Genomic DNA, 21,970 nt, shown 5'->3' with positions numbered 1-21,970 from the left:
GAGTCCCCCGATAAAAGTCCTCGAATAGATAGGATAGGAGGGAACATGAGAAGAATGAAAGACAAGCAATTCGTCCCGTAGAAAAGAAGAGGAAGAAACCGACCCAGTCGGAAAATGCAAGGGGTCGAGGGGGAACTTGTGTGCAACGCAATAAAGCAAAAGGGTGACAAGATATGGAGGAGCAAAATGAACATAAAAGGAGGAAATTAGGAGGAGGCGGAAAGAAGAAGAAAAAAAAACAGAAAAGGGAAATCTTTTGTGAAACCGAGGAGAAAAGAGAAAATAGAAAAACGTTCATCATTACTCCTAACGAATCTATGCTGCGTTCTCGCCGTCCTTTGACGGGGTTTTGGAGGGCCTGCGCTCAGCGGTGGCGGGCTGAGACTTGGTGAGCATTGGGGAGGTCGGGTTGGAGGGAGGAGAGGTAGCTATGTTGTCCTTGTCTTCCAGGGCGGCAAGGGCACTGTAGAGGAAGAGTTAGTTATGGAATCTCCCATTTTAAGTAATAGAAACAAAATGTGAGACATACCTGAAAGCATTTATAGAGGAGGAAGCTTCCTTATCCTCCTTCTTTCCGGCTTGGCTGGCGCTACGGCTCGAAGCAGCACTGTCATCACTGGCGCGGACCAGGTTGCCACCAGGTCCAAGGTTCTTGCGGCCGCTGTTGCTGCGGGATCCGAGAAGACTGGTTGGGCCGAAGGACATGGGCTGGTTGGTGTTGCGACTGGCACGCAGACGACGCAGGTCGTCACTACCGACCTTGCTAGAGGCATAGTCTGGAGGAGGAGCTTGTTGGCCGTAGCGAACATCTCCACGACCCATGGCCATGCGTCCACCGCCACCACCGCCGCGGTTGGATTGTTGGCGCATGCGCTCCATCTCCTGCTCTTGTTGGGCACGAGCAGCCTATCAAGAAATTAGTATCGACAGTCACTTTGCACTTTGCACATGGTGTTAGAGTGGGAGCTAAAACGAACCTCTTCGCGAATCTGTTGGATAGTCTTGGGACCCTTGTCGGCGTCCTTGGAGATCCAGCGGTGTGCGCGCAGATCAACGATATCCTGTTGAATAGCAAGTTAGTTTCTATATCATCTGAAAAGTGATTACATTTGCGGAAACGTACCATAAGCATGAAACGGAGACGGCTGGGCAGACCGGCAGTTTCCATCATCATGGTGATGCGGGCGAAGTAAGCATCCATCATAGCATGACCCTTCTCAGAGACATCAAGGCTGGCACCAATGGTGCGCAGAAGGCTGGTCAGAGACTCAACCTCAGCCTCGTCAGGGATACCATCGTAATCAACCAGCTTCTTGACACACTCGTGCATGATACGCTCTGTCAACATGCCGAGCTTGTAAAGCTCACCAATGAACTTGACAAGACCAAGACCACGACGCTTGGCAGCAGCGGCAATATAGTACTCATCGGACATCATAGCGACCTCCTCAGTAGTGCCCTCGGGCTTCTCGGGCAGGTTGACCTTCCAACCACGCTCGAACTCCTCTTGACAACGGTTGAGCAGGTACTTGCGGAAGAGGTTGCCACCTGCGACAACGTTGCCATTCTTGTCCCGAATGTTCTCGTCCTTGATATCCAGACTCATGCTCTCAAGCATAGCCTTGCAGAATTTGGCATACATGGGAGCCCAGTGAGCCTCATCAGTAGCCTTCTCAAAGGTAAGCTGGATGACTTGGCGAAGAGTTCGGCCATCAGACTCATCCTTAGATTGAGACACAATTGCCAAAATCTGCTCGGAAATACGCTCAAACTTCTCAGGGGTCATCTTGTTGAGAGCAGCCTTAACCTTACGCTGCACGACATCAGGAGCCATGTAGCCAGATTCACCTCCGGGGGTAGGACCAGTAGTAGCCTGACCAACGCTACGAGGCTTCCAACCAGTGGTAGAGGTTTGCAGAGCCTTCAGGTCCATACCGGCAGTCAAGGGCATAGACTTGTTGGCCTCCTCTTCCTTCTTGCCAGGGTGTTGCTTCTTGCTGGCATTGCGACCGCCCTTGCTGGAAGCAACACGAGGAGACATGGGCATGCCAGAAGAGTTGTTGCGGCTCATTCCAGGAGCACCCATACCCACGCCCACGGGACGAGGGAAGGGACCGAACGGACCAGGGCGGCCGCCGATAGATGAGTTCATAGGGGGCATGCTGTGACGGCTGCCACCGGGCTGGCCGAATTTGCCCATGTCAGCTGGGAATCCACCAAGGCCGCCGCGCTGCGAGCCGCTGCGAGGGTTGAGGCTAGGAGTGCGAGCAGAACCAGGGCGAGAGGAATCGGCGGGATCACCAAGGGTTTCCCGCACCCGGATGTCCCAGTCAATGGAGGGCTTATCCTTGTACGCGGTCTGGAACTGGAGCAGGAAGTCTCGGTCATAGTGGAACTGGCGGCCGGCGGGGGAGCTGGCGTTCAGAGCAAGGTTAGGGGCGGTAATAGAGGAAGGATATGTGATCTTGGAAAGATCCTGCAGGAACTTGGCGTTCTGCAGAGACTTCATAGCAGCACTTGGTTGAACAGGCTCGGTGGGCTTGGGAGTATCAAGCTTCAAGCCAGCAGGCTTCTTGGCGGTTGTGGAGGGCTTGGGGGGGAGGTCCCATTTCAGATGAAACCGGGGTGGCGGCACCACTGTCATCCGGAGTCGCGGTCTCGGTAGCAGCAAAGCCACCCTTCTTGAGGGACGCGAAGAGGTCCTCACGCTCTTTGCGGCTAGCTTCATCCTCAGGAACAGCACTCTCGCCCTTAGCGCGAGCGGCCTCGCGAGCAAGTTCGCGCTCCTCAGCTTCACGCTCGGCCTGCTTCATGTTCTTTTCGTAGGCCTCGAGCTCCTCACGCTCCTTACGTTCAGCAGCCTCCTTCTTTTCCTGCTTCTTGCGGTTGTAGTCCTCCTCGGCAGCACGCTCCTTGGCCTCAATCTCGGCCATTTCGCGCTCGATGGCGTCAAAGTCGGGCTCATCATCAACAGGGGAGGGGGCGGGGGCGGGGGCAGGTGCCTTCTTGGGCTCTTCAACGGGGGCGGGCTTGTCGTCCTTCAAGCTCAACTTCTCCAGAGAAGCTGTGGCATCGGCGCTCTCGTCCTTGGGCTTGGTAGGCTCAGCCTCCTTGGTATCCTTGCGGGCAGCCTCCTCGGCCTCACGCTTCTGTGCAGCCTCATCCTCTTGGATCTTCTGACGAACAGCATCCTTCAACTCCTGCTTCTTCTCCTCGTCAGTCTTGGCGGCGCTAGCCTTGCTGTCTGTTCGGCTGTGGTCCGACGCACTGGCGGTACGTGGGGGCGGGGTCGAGGTCGAGGCAGGAGGAGTGGAAATCTTGACAGGTGAAGGAGTAGCACGAGCTGGCGAGGCAGGGTTCTTGTCGAATGTCTTCACGGCACCACTACCAGGATCCTTGATAACGATGGCGCTCTTCTTAGAAGGAAGGACGAAGTGGGACTTCGCAGGGGCGGGGCTGTTAGAGGATCTGCTACCAGTGTGAGCGTGGCCGGGGCCAGACTGAGCAGGCTGGCCAAGGCTGGAACCGGGACGATCAGTAGAAACTTGAGAGGGAGTGCGCGAAAGAGGAGTCGATTGCGGCGGCTGAACGGGGTATTGCTGTGGCATGTAACCAGCCTGAGGGTTATAGGGCATGCCCGGACGGGGCTGAGGCGAGGGAGGCATATAGGGTTGTTGCATGCCATATCCGGGGTTGTAGTAACCGTAGTTGGGATCGTAGGGAGGGTAGGGAGCCTGATGTGATTTAACCAATGTTAGATAGTGATCCCAATTGCCGGCTTCAGGCCGAAGGTCTGGAGGTGTAAAACGGGTGGGGAAGACCCGGGGTTGGCCTCGTTTTAGAAAATTGCCACGCCGGGCGGGTCTGGGGGGGATTGGACCGAGGGGGGTTGTCAATTCTCACAGTTTGAGGACCCATGTGTTGGCCATAGCCATAAGGCTGAGGAGGCATCGAAGGATGGGCCATGGGGACCGGGTTCATCTGGGGAGTAGTTGGGTGCGCATTGGCGAGCGCTGGGCTGCGGTTCGCTTGGTGCGGCGAGTTCGGGAAAGGGGCCAACGGACGGCCTTGGTTAGGGCCGTGGAACTGAGGACCCATGTTAGGGCCACCGCGAGGCTGGTTGGGAGTCTGGCGAAAGTTGGGACCAGGCGAGTATGGCATCTGGCCCTGGTAGCTAGACTGAGAATATCCGCGACCACGTCCACCTTGGTGAGGATATCCACCGCGTCCGGGAGCGCTACCCATGTGGTTGCTCATGTCGCTGTGGGTTGACTGAGAAGACTCGCGACGGAGGTGCTGAGGACCGGGACCGAGAGGTGCCTGTAAAGATGGTCGCCTCTATGTGAGCAGCAAGTTAAAATGTGGGGACTCGAGGAGAGTTTTTTTTTTTTGCCAGCGCGGTCGCGTTCCCGCGTTTTCCCATGCGTCATCGCGCACACCACATTTCGACGACAGAAAAGAGGAAGAAAGATTTTGAAAGAAGAAAGGGAAAGAAAAAAGAGGAAAAATGCAACTTACGTTGTTATCACCAGATTCACCAAAGCTACCAAAATTGGGAACGTTTCCTTGACCCTGATAAGTCGATGGGGGTGGACGACCACCACTGGAAGCAGGTTGGGGGATAGGCGAAGGCGAAGTTTGCGGCGAAGTGACACGCGGGTTGGTCGAGGGAGCACCTAGACCAGGCTGCGACTGGTTATTGGCGAGGACAGCAGGATTTCCCATGTTTGGCGAGCTCTGAGGGTTGGCGAAACCAAACTGAAGACTCTGAGGACGGCTCGCAGAGCCACCGTTAGGCATATATCCGGAGGTACCAGCGGAGGTGATGGTCACGGAGGGCTTGCGAGAGTGATCGCCCTGGGGAGCAGAAGAAGCAGCGGCGGCCGGAGCGGTTGGGGCGCCATTGACAATGGTCACACCCGAGGTGTTGGCCTGCTGGGATTGTTGGGTTTGCATGGGGTTGCCGTTCACAGGAGATGCTGAAGAAGTCGACTTCCCATGTTGCGCCGAGCCACCCACGGTGACGGGAGCGGCGGTTGCGTCCGTCGCGGACTTCTTCGTGGCGGCGTTAGCGTAAGACCTGGCTGATGCCGAAGTAGAGGCAGCCAGGGAAGTGTTGGACGAGGATGTAGTGGTGTTGTTGGTCGGGTTGGAAGGGGAGGTAGCGGTGCTCTGTCCTTGTTGAACGCCCGACTGAGGAGGGTTCGAGGTCATTAGACAGGTGGTATCCACGTCCGATGCGTAGAGATAAGGGAAAAGGAATAAAAAGGATTTGGCGACTTTTTGTTTTTATTTTTTTCTTCTAAATCAAGTCGCTTTTTGGTTGGGCTCGAAAAAAAGTCGAGAAAGTGAGGGTGATGTCAAGATGCGAAAGAATCTCGACAAAAAGCCACATCCAAACCTAGGAAAGGTTAGAGGGGGGGAGATGGAAGGGCAAAAAAAAAGTGGTCAAATCAAAAGATAAAAAAGAAATGAAATGACCAGACCAGCAAAACGCAGCAGAATGAAATGCAGCGCAGTTTGGTCCCCAGGAAGTGATTTGTTTAGAAACAAAGTTGTGTGGGTTGAAGGGGAGGGAAAAAAAAAACCAGCGAGGAAAAAAGTTGTTTCGGTGGGAAAATTTGGGTGGGCGATTTGTGGAGGTTCACAATCAAGCGGAAAGGAGCAGAAAGGAGAGAAGTGAACAGAGGAAATGAATGAGAATGTATTAACTTACTTTTGCGAATAGACAAGCTACTCTAATGAATCCTCACGAATTAACGGAGGGAAAAAAAAGGGGAGGTAAAAAGAAGAAGTTGGAGAATGGAAGGGGGGTTTGAAGGGCAGATTGGACTATCTACACGCCACAGATGACATCTTCTCTAGTATTATGACTATGTACATAGTACTATACATAGTGCTATGAGAAATATATTCTACATAGTACAGCTCGACTATAACTGTTGATACAGTCTGCTCATATCTTTGTACTTGATGTACTCATGACTATCACGCTGACTCTTTTTCTTTCTCCATCATATATGTACAATCCCTCGTTCGGGAGTGGATCTCCCCCATTTCTCCCACTTTGCCACAGACCCCGAGGCCCCCGTCGCACAGTCCATCATTATATTTTACTATACCTATACCTATAGTATATTGTTATTATATATTGTATAGTATACAGTACAAGTATTTCACAGTAGTATAGACAATACTCCATAGACAACAACATATATCTATTGAGACTATCTACAGTATTCATATTCACATTCTTAGTAGATCCCCCAATGGGATCTCAAAAAGGGATACCATGCATTCCTAGGATCGATGATGGTCTTCCGCGCGCCTTGCGTCTGCCCGAACATTCGATACTTTTACTCCGTATGTAATAGTTAGTTAATCTACATACAATATGTACCAAATTCCCCCGGTCCGGATTGATTCGGGGGCAACATCAGTGTGGGACTCCACTCCTCCTCGGCTGTCCAAATTTTGATCAGCTCGACTAATGGGGGATAAATGTCCTGACCTTGAGAGAGTAACTAAGTGAGAATGTATTACGTACCTAACTATAGATACAAGTAACTAGTTGGACTGCTCTGCGTAAACATTATTGGATGCTTGGCGAGTTATATGGCATACATGTCTACTCCGTATAAAAGAGTGTATAATTATAAACTACCTACTAGGTAGTTTATAGTTATACACTCTTCTAACTGGTAGTTAGCACTACCTAGTGCTAGGTAACATTAGGTAACTAGTGATAACTACTAGTTACATCTAACCACTTGTTAGTATTACGGATAACTAGCCAGTTACTACACTTACTACTATCCAAACTGGGAGAGATCCCAGAGCAATTCTTGCAATTTGATTCACTTCAACAGACCATCAAATTCTGAACAAACAAAGTATGCTATAGCAAATTTCTCATTTTATGGGAAGAGAACTGTTACCGGAGGATTCTGACATTGCTCAAAAGCTTTTTGCGTTCTCAATACCGTTCATAGCCGGTGCTCCGTCCTGCGTGATCAGTATTGGACGAGCCCGACGAGTCATGGTCATTTCCAAGCCAGCCTCCCCATCCACTAGTTCGTCGCGACGTCCGACTGCCCAAATCATCATCATCTACCACATCAAATGAATTATCACTGTGGTCCTTCTTCAGTGGTCCTCCATAAGCCAAATCGTCTGTCTCACGATCATCGCGACCCATCGTCTGTTCCTCTCGCATCAAGGTCGACCGCAGATGATCCAAAACTTGGCGTTGCGCCGAGATGTAATCGGCCTTTTGCGTGCTGGACATACTTTGTAGATGTCGTTGTAGAAGGGTACCACTGGCTGAGAGTTCCTCCTCTCGTGCCTCGCGGGACTTGCCCGCCGAAGTCATGGAGCCCAAGGTCGAACTGAGAACCGAATACCAATCATTCGAGGCAGCCGGCGCGGCAGGGGTAGCGCCACTAGCTGTAGGTAGATTGAATCGGGATAACAAGGACTGCGCATAGGAAGCAGGACCCGGCGGGGGTGGAGGGGGTTGACGTTGTGGCGGAAGGCCCATCACTTTCTCCCGAATAAAGTCAATGGCCATATAGAAGTATTGGAGACCCAGTGCTTTGGCACGTTCATGGGTACGACCGATTAGCTCCTCAATCTCCCGTTCATGATGCGCGAGGAACGGATCCACATAATCTTGATACAGAAGGCGAGCTCCCTGAGTTTGTGGTAGGACAAGATAGCACATGAAGAAGAGGCGGATCCAGCTATAGAATGGGAACCTGTATGAGGAAGTCACACAATTTAGTCAAAAGCCCTTTTTTTTTTCTCATGACGATGTAGAAATGACGCAAAGCATACCATCCGATAATAAAGACGGTCCATGATTCAGCCAGCAGAATGACTGACAGAACCACCCAATACATTAGCCATGGTGCAAGCTGGGAGGGATCGGCAGAGCGTAGAGCCTTGTAAGATGCGAAAATGGGGAAGAGGATGGTAATCACGGAGCTGCGAGGAATTTGTTAGCCATGCATTGTCCAGGCCTGTGCAAGAAAAGAGAAAGTACTCACGACATTAAGTCCGCAATAATTCCGAACATGATGACTGCTAGAGGGATATTGCTGCCCTTGTGATTTTTCCACCAAAATACAGAGATTATCCAAGGGTCAGCAAAGCGGTGGAGGATCAAACAAGAAGCTTCCCCTCCACACCTTCAAAACTTTAGGCTATTTTCACCTTTCGAGATAAAGGGGAGGAAATAATAAGAAGAAGCCACGAAAGAGCAGAGAAAGGAAAGGTGGGTAAATGAAAAAAAAAGAGAGAGAGACAAGGCCCACCGCAGGCTTCCATCTCAGCTGAAGCAAAGCATGACCTTTTTCGACCGCTTCTCGGCGGATCAACGGCTCGTCCTGACGTCACGCCAGAACGCGGGGGAGGAACTGTAGAAAATGAAGACGATTTTCTTTCTTGGAGAGGAGGATTCCGGATGGATGGATTCTATCATTGACTTATACAGTGTACCTTCAATCCATCTGGGGACTCTTGTGTTGGACCGACCAACATCTTAGTGGAGCTCGAAATCGGCCCAATCACCCGATGCCCAAGCTTCTTGTTGTATGACACGCCCGGGGGTCTTTCATTTCCTTCAACTTTCCTTCAACTCCCTCGGTCTTGTGTAGACATCTACTTTTGATCTACAAATAAACATTATCCTGAATCTTGCCAAACCCATCCGCCGTGTCGACAATCTTTTCGCCCTCCCAGTACACCCCGCATTCCATCCTTGTTTCCCCGCAGACATCGCAACTTGGGGGCCTCGGAACTAAACAATGTGTATCGCCCTGGTCTCAACGCACCACCCGGCCTATTCTCTCATCATTATTGATAATCGAGATGTACGCATCCTGCCAGACTCTCTACACAATCTATGATCGAATTGCTCATCTTCTAGGAATTCCTCCATCGCCCGACCTCCTCCCCCGACTGGTGGCCAGAGCCATCCTCATTTGTCCTCGGATCACGCGACTTGGCGCGGGCTACCCATGGCACCTGGATGGGTATCACCAAACAAGGCAAAGTAGCAGTGCTCACGAACTATCGAGAAGATAAAGCGACCGAGGCTATCGGTCAATACAGTCGGGGTAGAATTGTCAACAGCTGGCTTATGAGTCCCCCAGATGAGCGCCAAACCACCCATGATTTCGTGCAAGCGATGGTTGCTAGCCCAGAGGCTAAGCAGGTCGGTGGATTTAGTTTAATCTGTGGCCATATTAATGAGCCACTGGCTATTGTTTCGAATCGATCTTCCGATATGGACCATATCACCTGGGTCGCCAGCGAGAGGAATCAAACAAGAGGACTCAGCAATACCAGCGTCGATGATCGGTCATGGCCAAAGATCCTTGATGGAGAGAGATTGATGCAAGAAGCCATCGAAGCTCATGCCCAATCACAAGAAGACGAAGATAGCTTGTTGGAGCGCTTGCTCGCCGTATTGAGCACCGACACCTTACCTCGACTTCATGGAGAGAAACAATCACTCGATACTTACATCAAATTTCTCCGCGAAAGTATCTTTGTTCCTGTAATTGGCGCAGATGAAGATCCGGATCAAAGTACAGAGCAGACAGCCGCAGCCCGGATTGAGGACAAAGCCAAGCCAACTACCGGCGGACCCTATGACCAAAACTATTCCTCCGGACCTTATGGAACGCAGAAGCAAACCATCCTCTTGGCACAACCGGATGGCCGGGTTCGATATTTTGAGCGAACACTCTACGATGAAAAAGTGAATGCTGTGCCTATCGGTCAGGGCGATCGATCATTTGAATTCCACGTGGAGCCATAGCAATTAACCGGCTGCGACAGAGATGTTCGTGGCCACCGTGACTCTAGACTTTAATGTGCTATAAAGTGATGACCCTGCATGAAAGATCTGAAGGATGAATGAGAAGATGACATGTCATTTGCCCATTATACATAGTATACGGGCCCGGTCATAGACCTAGTATTAATTCTATAGGACTACTCTTTACTCCACCCATACAACATACTATATTGTGTGCCATGATACTGATTTCTCCTCCAGTTAGGCCTACATAGCAGTAGGTAAGATTCTGCTTTATCTATGGCAATCGACTGGCACAGCCGAAGTAGTCTCCCATTGCTCTAGCTATAACTAAAACACCTGGACACTTTTAAGATGCATACTGATACATATCTGTAGATCGCAAGTAGACGAAGCGGCAGAAAAACCATCCTGATCTTTCTGAGACGCAGAGGAACCTGCAATTCTAATGGAAAAAAAAGTACAGATCAACTCGAACACTAGAGGACATCATGTACCGATTGGTAAAGGGCATTCCGAAACAAGCTGGGCCTTACATTGTTAGCGCATTCACCGGACTGTCATGCTAAACGCTCCGTCATGTTTCACCTTAAGTATCGCTCATCTACCCGGCGCCCTTCACGCCTCGGCCATAACCCCAACAAGGGAAAAATTGAATCCACAAACGTACCGGAACAATTTCTTTTCATTATCCCACCTACAAAATGGCTTTCCAGAACAGAGTCTAAATCACATTGAATTCCTTGTGGACCCTCATCCCTCGACTCCACTCCGCGCCAGCCTCATTACCGACCGGGTACCTCTACAAGCCCTAGTTAACGAACTACTTCCCTAACTATTGGGTATCTTGACGAAATTATATTGTATATTTCACCGCATCATCAAGTTATGACCGTTTCAGGCCGTTCGTGTCTGATCTCGTGGCTTCTAAGACTTGCAAACATTAGTCTCGGTAGGGTCTTCGTTTATACCCCTGATCCTGAATACCAGACCATCGAACCCCAATCTCCGGAGAAACCGTGGCAAAATCGAGTTCCAGATTAGCCGTCCCCACAAGGAGTCTTGACATTATGAGCCAAGAGGATGCATAGTGATCCTGTACCTGGCGGGACCTTTGAATGATGAACCCACACCTTGTATCAGACGATACTCGATAGACAACGCTAAGCCAAATGGAAGAATACTGTCTGATGTCCGCATCAAAACAAGAACTGTCTATATAAACTGAGAGCCCTCCAGCAGTTTCGAGTTTTCCTTGGCACGCTTTTTTGTCACATCCATTCATTCATTCTTTTCCATTTGCCTTCAAGAACTGGTTTCTTGTTAGGGTTCCTTCTTTTTTTTTCATCTTCATTATCACTATCATTTTTTCTCGACAAGTTCGACATACATTCTCTTATCAACAAAGATGAAGTTCACCAACGTTATTCTGGCTGCCAGTGCCGCTAGCCTGGCCTGTGCTTATCCTCGTGGTCGTGATGTTATTCCTAACAAGCGTAGCGTTTCCAAGCGCGCCGCCAATGGTTTCACCTGTACGTCTTGTTTTGATCATGATCTACCATGGCCATTTGAGCTGATAGAACTTAGGGGTTGGTGTCAGCGAGTCTGGCGCTGAGTTTGGTGAGGGTAACATCCCTGGTACTCTTGGCACTGACTATACTTGGCCTGTGACCTCCAAGATCCAGGTCCTGCGTGAGGCTGGTATGAACATCTTCCGTGTTCCCTTCTTGATGGAGCGTCTGGTCCCCTCCAGCCTGACTGGAAGCCTTGATGCTACCTATCTGAAGGACCTGAAGTCTGTAAGTCAAGAGTATCGTCGAAATTCATGGAAAGGCGGAACCAACATGAATACTAAGACAATGATCTGTATAGACTGTCAAGTTCATCACCGACAGCGGTGCTTATGCTGTCCTCGATCCCCACAACTACGGCAGATAGTATGACTTTCCACCTCAATTACTGAATCTTCAATGAATTGCCTTACTCACAATTGTAAAGTTCCGGCAATGTCATCTCCTCTACCTCCGACTTCAAAGCCTGGTGGAAGACCGTTGCTACCGAGTTTGCCTCCAACGAGAAGGTCATCTTCGATACTAGTAAGTTGAATCACCTTTTCTCTTCGAAAATTAGATATTGATCATAATATCAGACAACGAGTACCACGACATGGACCAGAGTCTTGTCCTGAGCCTGAACCAGGCTGCCATCGACGGTATCCGTGCTGCTGGTGCTAAGACCCAGTACATCTTCGTCGAGGGTAACGCCTACAGCGGTGCTTGGTCTTGGACCGACAACAACGACAACCTCAAGGGCCTGACCGACTCCCAGGACAAGATCGTCTACGAGATGCACCAGTACCTCGACTCCGACAGCTCTGGTACTTCGGAGACTTGTGTCAGCTCTACCATTGGCAAGGAGCGCCTGACCAAGGCCACTCAGTGGCTGAAGGACAACAACAAGAAGGGATTCATCGGCGAGTTCGCCGGTGGTGTCAACTCTGACTGTGAAACTGCCGTCAAGGGCATGCTCTCTTACATGTCTGACAACAGTGACGTTTGGATGGGTGCTGAATGGTGGTCGGCTGGTCCCTGGTGGGGATCCTACATGTACAGCCTGGAGCCAACTGATGGCCCTGCTTACTCGACCTACCTGCCCATCCTGAAGGAGTACTTCGTGAGTAACTCTGGTTCATCTTCGGCTTCTACCACTGCCGCCGCTGCAAGCATCAGCAGCAGCGTCAGCTCCAGCACTTCATCTAGCACCTCTTCCACCGTGAACGTGGTTGCTACCAGCACCCCCAGCACTCAAGTTGAAGTTACAAGTCCCTCAACTGAATCCTCCAGCTCTCCTGATAGCGGTGCCGTCTCATCGGCCGCCCCCATTGTTTCCCCTACCTTCTCCCCGTCCGCTATCCCCGTCGATGTCCCCACCGCTGTCCCGACATCCTTCGTCAGCGCGCCTTCGTCTATCCAATCCTCTACCAGCTCGCCTGCTAGCACCAGCACTCCCGTTGCTAGCGGCGATGTTGTCGCCAAGTACTACCAGTGCGGTGGACAGAACTGGACTGGTAGCACCACTTGCGCAAGTGGTCTTACCTGCGTTGTGCAAAATCCTTTCTACCACCAGTGCTTGTAAATCATGGATAATATAATTGGGGACTCAAATGAACTATTGTAGGATATAGAACGGGGATTGAGATGGTTCAGATGGGTCGGGTATTACTTTCTTCTTGGGGCTTGATCCTCGCATGTACATTTTTTTTTATATCTTTTATCTTCACTTCTTTGGCCACTGGGACATCCATTGATGTCTAAGTCTCAGTGTGCTTCAATTCACCTTTTTTGTGTCCACTTGATGGAACGGATTCTATTTGAAATTTCTTCAAAATTTGCTCTGATGCCGATCCTCATCGTTTCCCAAACAAAATTTATAGCAAGTCTACCTAGACTCTCATTGTGTATATAGCGACAGAATCTACAACCATATTCATATGATGCTGTCTATCAAAAACTCGACATGCTTTTAAGTGCTCAGGAGTGTTTTTCCTAGTTAACAGTCCAATCAAAATTCATGAGAGATACACGCTGAAATCTCCAACAGAACGTGTATGAAGTTTCACTAGTGCGCCATTGACGCCTGTAGCAACAAGGGGAAGAAGCTTGTCGCAACCACTAATCCCACCAACCATGACCCAGCTGGCTGATCAGGAAAATGCCTGATCTTAGTAAGATACACCATACGACACGTAGTACATTGAGAACTTCAGCTGGTGAGGATATCAATCATATTCTGAATCCATCATATTATACTTTCATTGTATGCACTTGACTTGACAACTTCAGGGCTTTCCCTCTGTAACGGGATCAGGAAGCATGCTCTCAGTATGAGCGTATATGGCTCTACCTACTCAACCGCGGACTTGATCTTTCTGGGAATTATATCTATGACGCTTATGATTCCTGACCCCAGGGACTTTGTACAAGCATTAAATCACTATCACTAGTGTTTGACAATGAACTATGGCCTCGAGATTCCCAGCACAAGGAACAATACACATTTCAGCCTCGCGCAAAGTATCTAAGACTGCATAAGCGGGCATATTGATGGCGTGGAAAGTCTTTGTATCTTACTTCAGCGCCTCCTGGGCCCCGCCAAAACTCAACAGGCCCGAGTCCTTGAAGTACCTCGGCGGTAATGGTGTGTTAACGGATTCACGAACTACAGCCTAGGTAATTTACTAATTTAGGGGTTTTACATGTTACATACGGGTAGTACTACGCAACTGATCCAAGGACTCAGGCATAATTTGTTAGGAGAGAAGCAAGTGGAGCTCAATCTGAATTCAGAGGAAGACATGATTTAAAGTACACAGTGCAATTGATTTTGTCCCAAGAAAGGTCGTAAATGTTCGTTAATAAATGGGGACAAGGCCAATCTCAAATGCAAATCCAAAAGCAGTCAAAACAGCCTCCACCGCTTTAGAATGCAAATAGCCGTTCAACCAATATCCAAATCATTTTTACATTTTCAAAGCTGAATCTCACGCATCGGAGGCCTCGTGCATACGGACAGTGACCAAATCGGCGGGACAGCTGGTCAGAGTCAGATTCCAACGGGGCTTCTGATCAGGGTTGACGTCTTCAATCTGATCAAAGCGCTGCAGAAGGCGAGCAATCACGTAGCCTGCTTCAGTCAGAGCGAACTGCTGACCAATGCAAATACGAGGACCACCGTTGAAAGGAATGTACTCCCAGCCCGCTTTACGGCTGGCCCAACGGTCTGGCTTGAACTCTTCGACATCATCGCCCCACAGGTCCTTGCGGCGGTGCATGACGTGGACACTGTATACAACAGCAGTGCCCTTCTTGATGTAAACCGGGGACTCACCATCCGGGCCACCGCCTCGTGGCAGAGTCGTGTCGCGAGTGGCCTGGCGGCGATTGAATGGAACGACGGGGTACAGACGGAGAGCCTCGTTCATGACGTATTGCAGGTATTGGCAAGACTTGAGCGCAGAGAATGTCAGGTTTTGGGGGTTAGAATAGGTGCCGAAAGTTTCGATGATCGTCTCGCGCAGCTTCTTGAAGACCTCGGGGTGACGGGCGAGCATCAGGAAGGTCCAGCTAAGGAGCGAAGCGGTGGTATCACGACCAGCCAGAAGAATGTTCAGAAGTTGAGAGCGTAGTTCGATTGGATCCTGGGTCACATCGGCCAGAGCGTTCAAGAAGACATAGTGCGAAGACTTTTCGGCATCCACCGGTGCGGATTTCTCATTCTTAGCGGTTTTTAGGGCTCGGTCAACAAACTTGTCAACAAATTCGTGGACTTGCTTATCGGAGTATCGAGTTTCTTTGTTGTTAACCATGAAAGCGAGTTTTTCAAACCGAGATCGCTGGGCACAGACCCATTGAGACTTGTCGAAGTAGCCGGCGAATGAATCCTCAATTCGGTCAAGTCCTTTCAGAGCACCGAGTTGACTTTCCACGCTTTCTCCAAAGAGAAATTCCGTTGCGCTGTCGATTGTCAAGCGGAAGAAGATAGATTGAATATCGGTGGCTGCAGTCCATCCATTGGCTGCGACGGGGAGAGCTTGCATGGCCTTTTGGACATGGCCTTCTTCCAGCTCCAGCTGGCTAACCTGCTCACGGGTGAATTGGGGACGAAGCAAGCCACGAGACCGAGACCATTCATCACCGTCAGCAGTAAACTAGATCGAGCAAATAGAAATATCAGTATATCGTTCGTTGGTCCTCACACATAGCTCCGATGGGAGGAGGAGGCTTAAGCAAGACCTCCGCCATTTCAGTGGCGGGGATGACGTACAATGCCAGTGCCCAATAAGGGGTGAATACTTCGGCGGCGAACCTCGCCAAGCTCGAAGTCTTTGAATTGCGTAGCTAGCACAGCCTGAATGTTTTTGGGATCGATGGTGAAGTGAAGATCGCGACCGAGGTTCCGGATGATGAATGTCGTCACATAGCGGTTTTCAATATTGCTGATCGTCTGCACACGGTTCTCAGAGAGCTGAGGCACAATGTTGGCCTTGTCTGCGGCGAGACTAGCTTTCAAATTTCCGATTCCAAGAAAGTCAGAGCACGGGTAGCGTGGTAAACTGCCACAGCCCAAGCTTCGTGCTTTGCGGGCATGTTGCCAGGAGTTAACCAGCACACGAATGATCTGTAGGACCAGTGCAGCGGCCGCGAAGCCTAACAGGAAGGTGGTGGTCATAGCTGGAGTGCGCCGGAATAATAAATGGTCATCGACGATCCGATCGCGTTCACGACAGGGGGGGCGATAGGGCAAATATATAGATTCAGGTCTTCCTTTCAAGTTTTCACACCAAGGCCTCGGTTGGAAGCATTACAAGTGGGGGATGGAACACACAGACAGGATGATCCCCAAGCTCAGAACCAATGGCGATTAGCACGGAGGTCAGAAACGATGGAGCGTCGGACTTCGCTCTATTTACAATGTGGACTCCGATTAGATCGCCCGCAGGTGCTCGGAGTGGATGTCAAGGCCGTGCCGGCACGCCCGTTGCCTTGCCTTTGTAGTAGAAGACCCACTGGGGTCAGATCTTGAGTTTGCGGATTTCACACCGAATCGAATCAAAATGAGCGATCTGAAGTATCCACATTCCAGCTGACTGACGAAAAGAGACCATGTTCCTGGAGTGGCATGTGTGAAGACTTTGGTTGTGGCTTAGTAGACTGGACATAGTACTAAAACGTCTCTCCGGAAACGACCAGATCAAGCCCGGGGTAGAGACAAATTCTGGAAATTAAGCGATGACAGCTGCAGCTAATCAGCTTGGGGGAGATCATGGAAGAAACAAACCCTTAGCTCGTGGGTTGCTGCATGATGTGGTGTGGTGCAGGACGGTTCGGGCAGTGCCGAGGTCTCCCTCATTTGCGATTATTCAACAATTCAAAGTAGCCATCGTGACTCCTCTTCAATATGGACATCGTGTCATTCCTTTCTTTATTTCCATCACGATCGATATCAAGATAGTTGACCATCGATAAAATCCCTTCGATTGTCCTTGTAACACCTATTCATGTCTGGCTCGGAGAATACGCGACCGGGCTTTTGCTTGTCGCCGGATATGTTATCGACCAGGTCATATCTCGAGCTGGACGAACCACAACGCCAACATCGACCTGAACTCGAGACCCCGGACAGCCTACCCAGTCTACCGTCGATCGAGAATGAAAAGATTGAGATTCAATCGTCATCGGAGGGCAAGTCAGGCCCGCGTCTTGCCAAACCAGACAACTCGGAGAAGACCGTGACTGTGGGTCAATCGCGCAAACGAGGTCGACCTAGACTGGAGACGGCGAAAGATGCGGCCGCCATTGAGGTATCACATCCCGATTCCAGATTGTGTTTTGCTTGGAAGAAGAGAGAGAGTACTGTACCCCGTAAACCACCGCTGACTCTGTTCCAGGAGAGGCGACTCCAAATCCGTCGAGCACAACGTACTTACAGACAGAAAAAAGAGGCCACCATTCAAGCCCTCAAAACACGTGTAGAAGTGCTCGAGCAAACCTTGTCGAATATTACGGATTTAATAGGCTCTGAGTCTGAGTCTTCTAGGATCGGCAATAGTCTGGCTGTTGGGAATTTATCAAAGATCGCACGTACGCGAGAGTTGATTTTGACGGAAATTGAGAAAGTGCGGTCACCCACGGAAGACAACAACAACAACAACAACAACAACAACAATGAAATTCCCACCGGAGATGGAGTCAATCCTGAAATAATTCGCGCTAGCTTCGGATATGATGTCTCTCATTCGAATATGCGGTTTCTCAATGATTGGGAAGATATTCAGAGTAAAAATCGATCACAAGAACATACTTACATTCGAGCTCGATCTCCATCTCCTCTGATCAACCGTCTTTTCCCCACAACAACAATCTACACTTATAGCCACCAAGAATCCGATCTCGCCCGTCGCCTCCAGCGCTTCTGTCTAGAGCATACGTATCGATGGCTATCAGATCCTTGTTCAAGCCCAGACTTAATGAGTCGAGTCTTCGGCCTCATTCCATGCATCCACGATATGCCCGGAATCAGACGTAACTACCGACGTATACTGCAAGCTGAGATTGGCGACCCCTTGGAAGTGAACAAGCTACCATACTACAAACTGGGAGGTGCAGGCACACACTACCCACGGATTGGTATAGATGGACAACCAATCTACCCCGAGAAACTGCGAAGACCGGGGAAGATTCTACGGCGGATGACGAGGATTTTACAACGCGGTGGAATCCAAGACTGGGATGAAGATTGGAGTGGAAATGTGGAGCCTTTGATTAGTGAGTCCGGGGAATATGGTGACTTGGCAATGAGTGATGCAGATCGTCTACGTGCATTGGATCTAGATGGTGAATGGTTTGATTGCCATGATGTCCAGGGGTACCTGGTAGATCGAGGCTTGGCCTCAGATGATTCATCGATGTGGATGAAAGTGCCGTCATCAACAGTCGCGATGCTCTATGGGGTATCGCGGGACCATTCTGCATTGCAATCCTACAACTCGCCAAGTGAGGCGTCAAGTGACATGAGCGGAGCAACGTATTTGGGGTCGGTCCCCTATGTCTTGGATGTAGAAGCTTTCTTCGATTGTGAGTATTATTATCTTACGTATTGTCTCCATTGTCTCCTTGACCTGGGTTAAGCTAATCTCATGATGATTCTCAGTGCTCCTTTCCAATCTCCGCATTTTAGGCCGAGCCCCGGGATTTCGACTCGGAGATGTTGATGCGGCTCTGCGAAAAGCCATTCACCGACGACCTCTGAGCTAACGGATTCAAGGCCATGGCAGAAATGATACGGCAATGAGATACGAGTAAACGAGAGCAGAATAATTGTACAATACGGAGAATCAATCCGCGATTTGAATTTTTTGGCATTGGGTATAATTGCGTAGACATCTGATTTCAGTCTTGAAAATCGCAGAAGAAACATGGAGAGCTAGGGACATAAGCAAAGCCAGGCCCATGAAAGGCTTATTCATCACGGATCGTTAAGGGCATGTTGGCTCCATCGACTCCGGTTTTGATAGCGGCGGGAGAGAGAGAGTTTAACAGCAGATCTCGCAGCACTCGAAGCAGGCCAGACCAGCGCAGCTAAAGCCAGTTAGTTAGTCAAATTTACAATAGAAATCTCATGGATTATAGAGGCATTTGCGACTCACATTCCGCAGCAAAGACCACCGCCGCCACCACCACGCAGCTGCATGTTCATACCCTCCTGGTTGGACTAAAACGGCAAAGCATTGATTAGTCGAATGCTTACATGTCGCCCAGATTCTTGGATTTTTTTGGTACTTACGGGTTGCTCAGAGACAACCTGCTGGTTGGTAGAGGGAGCAGCAGGGCTGGAAGGCTGCTGCATAGCGACAGTGTTGGCGTTCCACTGGTTCTCAGGCGCGGACTCAGACTCAACCGGGGCAGACTTGAAGAAGTTGAAGTTGAACATTGTGACTGGTAGTTGAAGAAGGAAAGATTTCCTGGGGTGCAGCGAGAGAAACGGTGGGTGGTGAAAGAGAGTGGGGGTGAAAGTACGGAAAGGTTGTTTGAGAAGATGTTTGAGGTTAATTAAACCACTGAAAGAAATAGAAAACAAGAAGGGAAATTTAACGGCAGGGGGGAACGGCAGACAATTTAAATAAATTTAGCCGGGGGATCAGCAGCGCTGAGAGTAGAAGAAAAATGAATAAAAAAAACATGGGTACTCAAATAGAATAGTCGCTGTAAGACGGTTCGATGTGGAGGATCAGCCGCGAATAATTTCTCTCAAATGGGTTTAGTTTGATTAGTGCTTAAAAGGGGCACAATCCACAGCCTTTTCCATTCCAAAAGGAACACCCGAGTAGGCGGCTGCAGTTTTGGTGCTAAACATAGTGTTGTACTCATCAGAATGGTGCTGCCTATCCTTTACTGCGGCATCTGCTTTGCGAGTAAACACACCGCCACGCAGTGGCTTAGAGGGTGTGTCTTAATTTAGGGGTTTACGTGGGTCTACGCATAAGAAGATATGAAGAAAGAGAAATAGTTAACAGAGTACAGAGTATAGAGTGATTGGGATCTAGGTACAAACAGAATTGTACGGAAGACGATGTCATGCACCCAAAGTAGCATGAGACCCCTCAGCCCCCAACAAAACGGAGTTGCAGGGGAGTCAGAGCGGTTAGGGCTGAGCTGGGCTGATTGCCAAGCCTTGGCATTCCACCGGTCACGGGGCTGATCGGATAATCGGATCGCGTCCATCGTGTCTTGTCGCGTATTGCATTCCCTTATGCCAGTATGAACAGCCGCTGGAAATTTACAGTTTGGCTAAGATACCATCTGGTTGAAGCACGGACAAGTAGCTTTTCTGGATCTCGCTGATATTGCGGCACCTGAAAGGTTGAATGTCAGTCGACCCTATCACACGAAAATTTCTATCTCTAGATTATCCAATGAAGATAACGGAAACACCACGAGAGACACTCACCCGGCCAACGCCATGGTAATCTTTAATTCTTGGCGCAGAATCTTGATCCCCAGTTCCACTCCATTCTGTCCATCATACTTTACGGGGTAAGCAAGGGGGGGTCCATCAAACGTGGTCATGAATGGGGACAGGGACAGGGACAGAAACATACAGCCAACCCCCAGATAGGGATTCGTCCCAAGAAGCAAAAGTTGGCTCCTAGAGCTAGTGCCTTGAATATGTCAGATCCTCGACGAATTCCACCGTCAACCGCGACAGGCAGTCGTCCTCGAGCGGCGACTGGGGCACAGATACGCAGCGCATCTAGGGTAGATGGGGTACCATCTAACTGGCGCCCACCATGATTGGAGATAATAATCCCGTCAACACCATACTCGATAGCGAGTTCCACATCCTCGGGAGAGCAGACTGCAGAGTGGAAGAGCTTGTATCAGCATGAGAGATCTTGTCAGGTTGGCACGTACTACTTACCTCCTTTGAGCCAGATAGGCAGGGAAGTGTGCTCCCTGAGCCAGGGAATGGTCTTTTCCCAGTCTAGACTGGGGTCTATTCAAGTCAGTCCCGGTCATATCCACCTTGTACGGGCAAACCCACCATAGTCAGTGCGATCTGAGTGGTCACTTCCACTGCTGAGGATATTGGGCCACTGCATATCTGCCGGCAATGTATAGTCATTGCGGTACTCATTCAATCGCTTGCCAAGAACTGGGACGTCAACTGATAAAAACAATGCCTTATATCCCGCCTCTATATACATGGTCAATACTGAATCGAATCATAGTATGATGGGAAGTATCACCCACTCTCTGCACGGTCTAGTAGCTGTACCGTAAGTGCTCGGTCCTTAAGTACACACATCTGCATCGCATAAGGATTGCCGAGACCCTGCGCGGCTACATCTTCCAATGGATAATTCGAGTAGGAAGACAGTCCCATAGCGATTCCATGCTTGGCGGCTGCACGCGAAGTCGCAAGTTCGCCTTCTGGATGTGCGAGCTGGTGAGAGGCACTAGGACTGAAACCGAATGGGAGAGTGACCTATCATATCAATCGACTTAGCGTCCATTTACTAGTATATTCAATTGATATCAGAGTTGCGCACCTTAGTTCCGAGGATTTCAGTGCTTGTGTCAATATCCTCCACATTGACTAGGATTCGCGGTCTGATTCGGTAGCGATCGTATGCAGACTCATTCTCGCGCAGACTGATGATGGAGAAGGTCAGGAGAGTATCTTCGTCTATTGGGTTTCTCAGAGGGCCTTACGTGATCAAATCCATGGCTCCTTCATTATAATAATCTACCAACCTTGGTCTTAGCTATGTTTGGGTTTGTTCTGTTCACGGAATTGGGGGAACCTACCTCTAACCATGGGAGACAATCTCTTGCTGCCCAGCTCCTTCAAGTCCGCAATGCAGCAGACATCCTTATGAAGAGTCTCACCACGATGGGCCATGCTGTATAGGATAACGGAAGAGGTATAAGGGAAAATAAAAGGAACACAAGAGAGTCACACGACGAGTATCAGAATTAAGTAAGCTATTGCCTTCCCAAAAAAGGTCCTCGACGATCGTAAATAGCATCCTAATTAGAGCACTACCTCTACATGCCTTCCATGTGTATACACAATCTAAAGGAG

General features: G+C 49.7%; 8 protein-coding genes across 8 annotated transcripts; 3 read left to right on the top strand and 5 right to left on the bottom strand.

Annotated features, from left to right (window-relative positions):
* Window positions 1-234: 234 nt before the first annotated feature.
* N7469_007171 (putative eukaryotic translation initiation factor subunit eIF-4F) lies at window positions 235-5,214 on the bottom strand (the record flags this gene model as incomplete). The annotated part of the gene is given in 7 exon segments (XM_056646089.1): window positions 235-463; window positions 530-906; window positions 978-1,061; window positions 1,124-2,590; window positions 2,622-3,864; window positions 3,881-4,338; window positions 4,519-5,214. 7 exon segments carry the CDS (start codon window positions 5,212-5,214, stop codon window positions 316-318), a joined length of 4,473 nt encoding a protein of 1,490 aa, XP_056499530.1. The 3' UTR covers window positions 235-315.
* A 1,762-nt stretch (window positions 5,215-6,976) lies between these two features.
* Window positions 6,977-8,077, bottom strand: N7469_007170 (HVA22/TB2/DP1 family protein; the record flags this gene model as incomplete). The annotated part of the gene is made up of 3 exons (XM_056646088.1): window positions 6,977-7,757; window positions 7,837-7,986; window positions 8,049-8,077. 3 exons carry the CDS (start codon window positions 8,075-8,077, stop codon window positions 6,977-6,979), a joined length of 960 nt encoding a protein of 319 aa, XP_056499529.1.
* Window positions 8,078-8,807: 730 nt separating this feature from the next.
* On the top strand, window positions 8,808-9,826 carry N7469_007169 (NRDE family protein; the record flags this gene model as incomplete). Its single annotated transcript, XM_056646087.1, has 2 exons — window positions 8,808-8,873; window positions 8,930-9,826. 2 exons carry the CDS (start codon window positions 8,808-8,810, stop codon window positions 9,824-9,826), a joined length of 963 nt encoding a protein of 320 aa, XP_056499528.1.
* Window positions 9,827-11,234: 1,408 nt separating this feature from the next.
* On the top strand, window positions 11,235-12,961 carry egl3 (putative extracellular endoglucanase/cellulase; the record flags this gene model as incomplete). The annotated part of the gene is made up of 5 exons (XM_056646086.1): window positions 11,235-11,358; window positions 11,414-11,625; window positions 11,699-11,763; window positions 11,825-11,922; window positions 11,976-12,961. The coding sequence occupies 5 exons, from the start codon at window positions 11,235-11,237 to the stop codon at window positions 12,959-12,961; spliced, it is 1,485 nt and encodes a 494-aa protein (XP_056499527.1).
* Window positions 12,962-14,366: 1,405 nt separating this feature from the next.
* On the bottom strand, window positions 14,367-16,054 carry N7469_007167 (cytochrome P450; the record flags this gene model as incomplete). The annotated part of the gene is made up of 2 exons (XM_056646085.1): window positions 14,367-15,533; window positions 15,650-16,054. The coding sequence occupies 2 exons, from the start codon at window positions 16,052-16,054 to the stop codon at window positions 14,367-14,369; spliced, it is 1,572 nt and encodes a 523-aa protein (XP_056499526.1).
* An 877-nt stretch (window positions 16,055-16,931) lies between these two features.
* Window positions 16,932-18,639, top strand: N7469_007166 (bZIP transcription factor; the record flags this gene model as incomplete). Its single annotated transcript, XM_056646084.1, has 2 exons — window positions 16,932-18,459; window positions 18,536-18,639. The coding sequence occupies 2 exons, from the start codon at window positions 16,932-16,934 to the stop codon at window positions 18,637-18,639; spliced, it is 1,632 nt and encodes a 543-aa protein (XP_056499525.1).
* Window positions 18,640-18,917: 278 nt separating this feature from the next.
* Window positions 18,918-19,315, bottom strand: N7469_007165 (uncharacterized protein; the record flags this gene model as incomplete). Its single annotated transcript, XM_056646083.1, has 3 exons — window positions 18,918-18,963; window positions 19,032-19,096; window positions 19,169-19,315. The coding sequence occupies 3 exons, from the start codon at window positions 19,313-19,315 to the stop codon at window positions 18,918-18,920; spliced, it is 258 nt and encodes an 85-aa protein (XP_056499524.1).
* An 846-nt stretch (window positions 19,316-20,161) lies between these two features.
* Window positions 20,162-21,787, bottom strand: N7469_007164 (alpha-hydroxy acid oxidase; the record flags this gene model as incomplete). The annotated part of the gene is made up of 8 exons (XM_056646082.1): window positions 20,162-20,237; window positions 20,333-20,409; window positions 20,484-20,740; window positions 20,804-20,878; window positions 20,927-21,079; window positions 21,136-21,370; window positions 21,435-21,571; window positions 21,694-21,787. The coding sequence occupies 8 exons, from the start codon at window positions 21,785-21,787 to the stop codon at window positions 20,162-20,164; spliced, it is 1,104 nt and encodes a 367-aa protein (XP_056499523.1).
* Window positions 21,788-21,970: the final 183 nt, after the last annotated feature.

This window comes from Penicillium citrinum (genome assembly GCF_028827155.1).
Source record: "Penicillium citrinum strain IBT 23319 chromosome Unknown utg000006l:1.0-3011923.0:1.0-3012962.0, whole genome shotgun sequence".
In the NCBI taxonomy this organism is placed as follows: Eukaryota; Fungi; Ascomycota; class Eurotiomycetes; order Eurotiales; family Aspergillaceae; genus Penicillium; species Penicillium citrinum.
The sequence above is the reverse complement of the archived record's forward strand: the minus strand, read 5'-3'. Positions and strand labels throughout refer to the sequence as shown.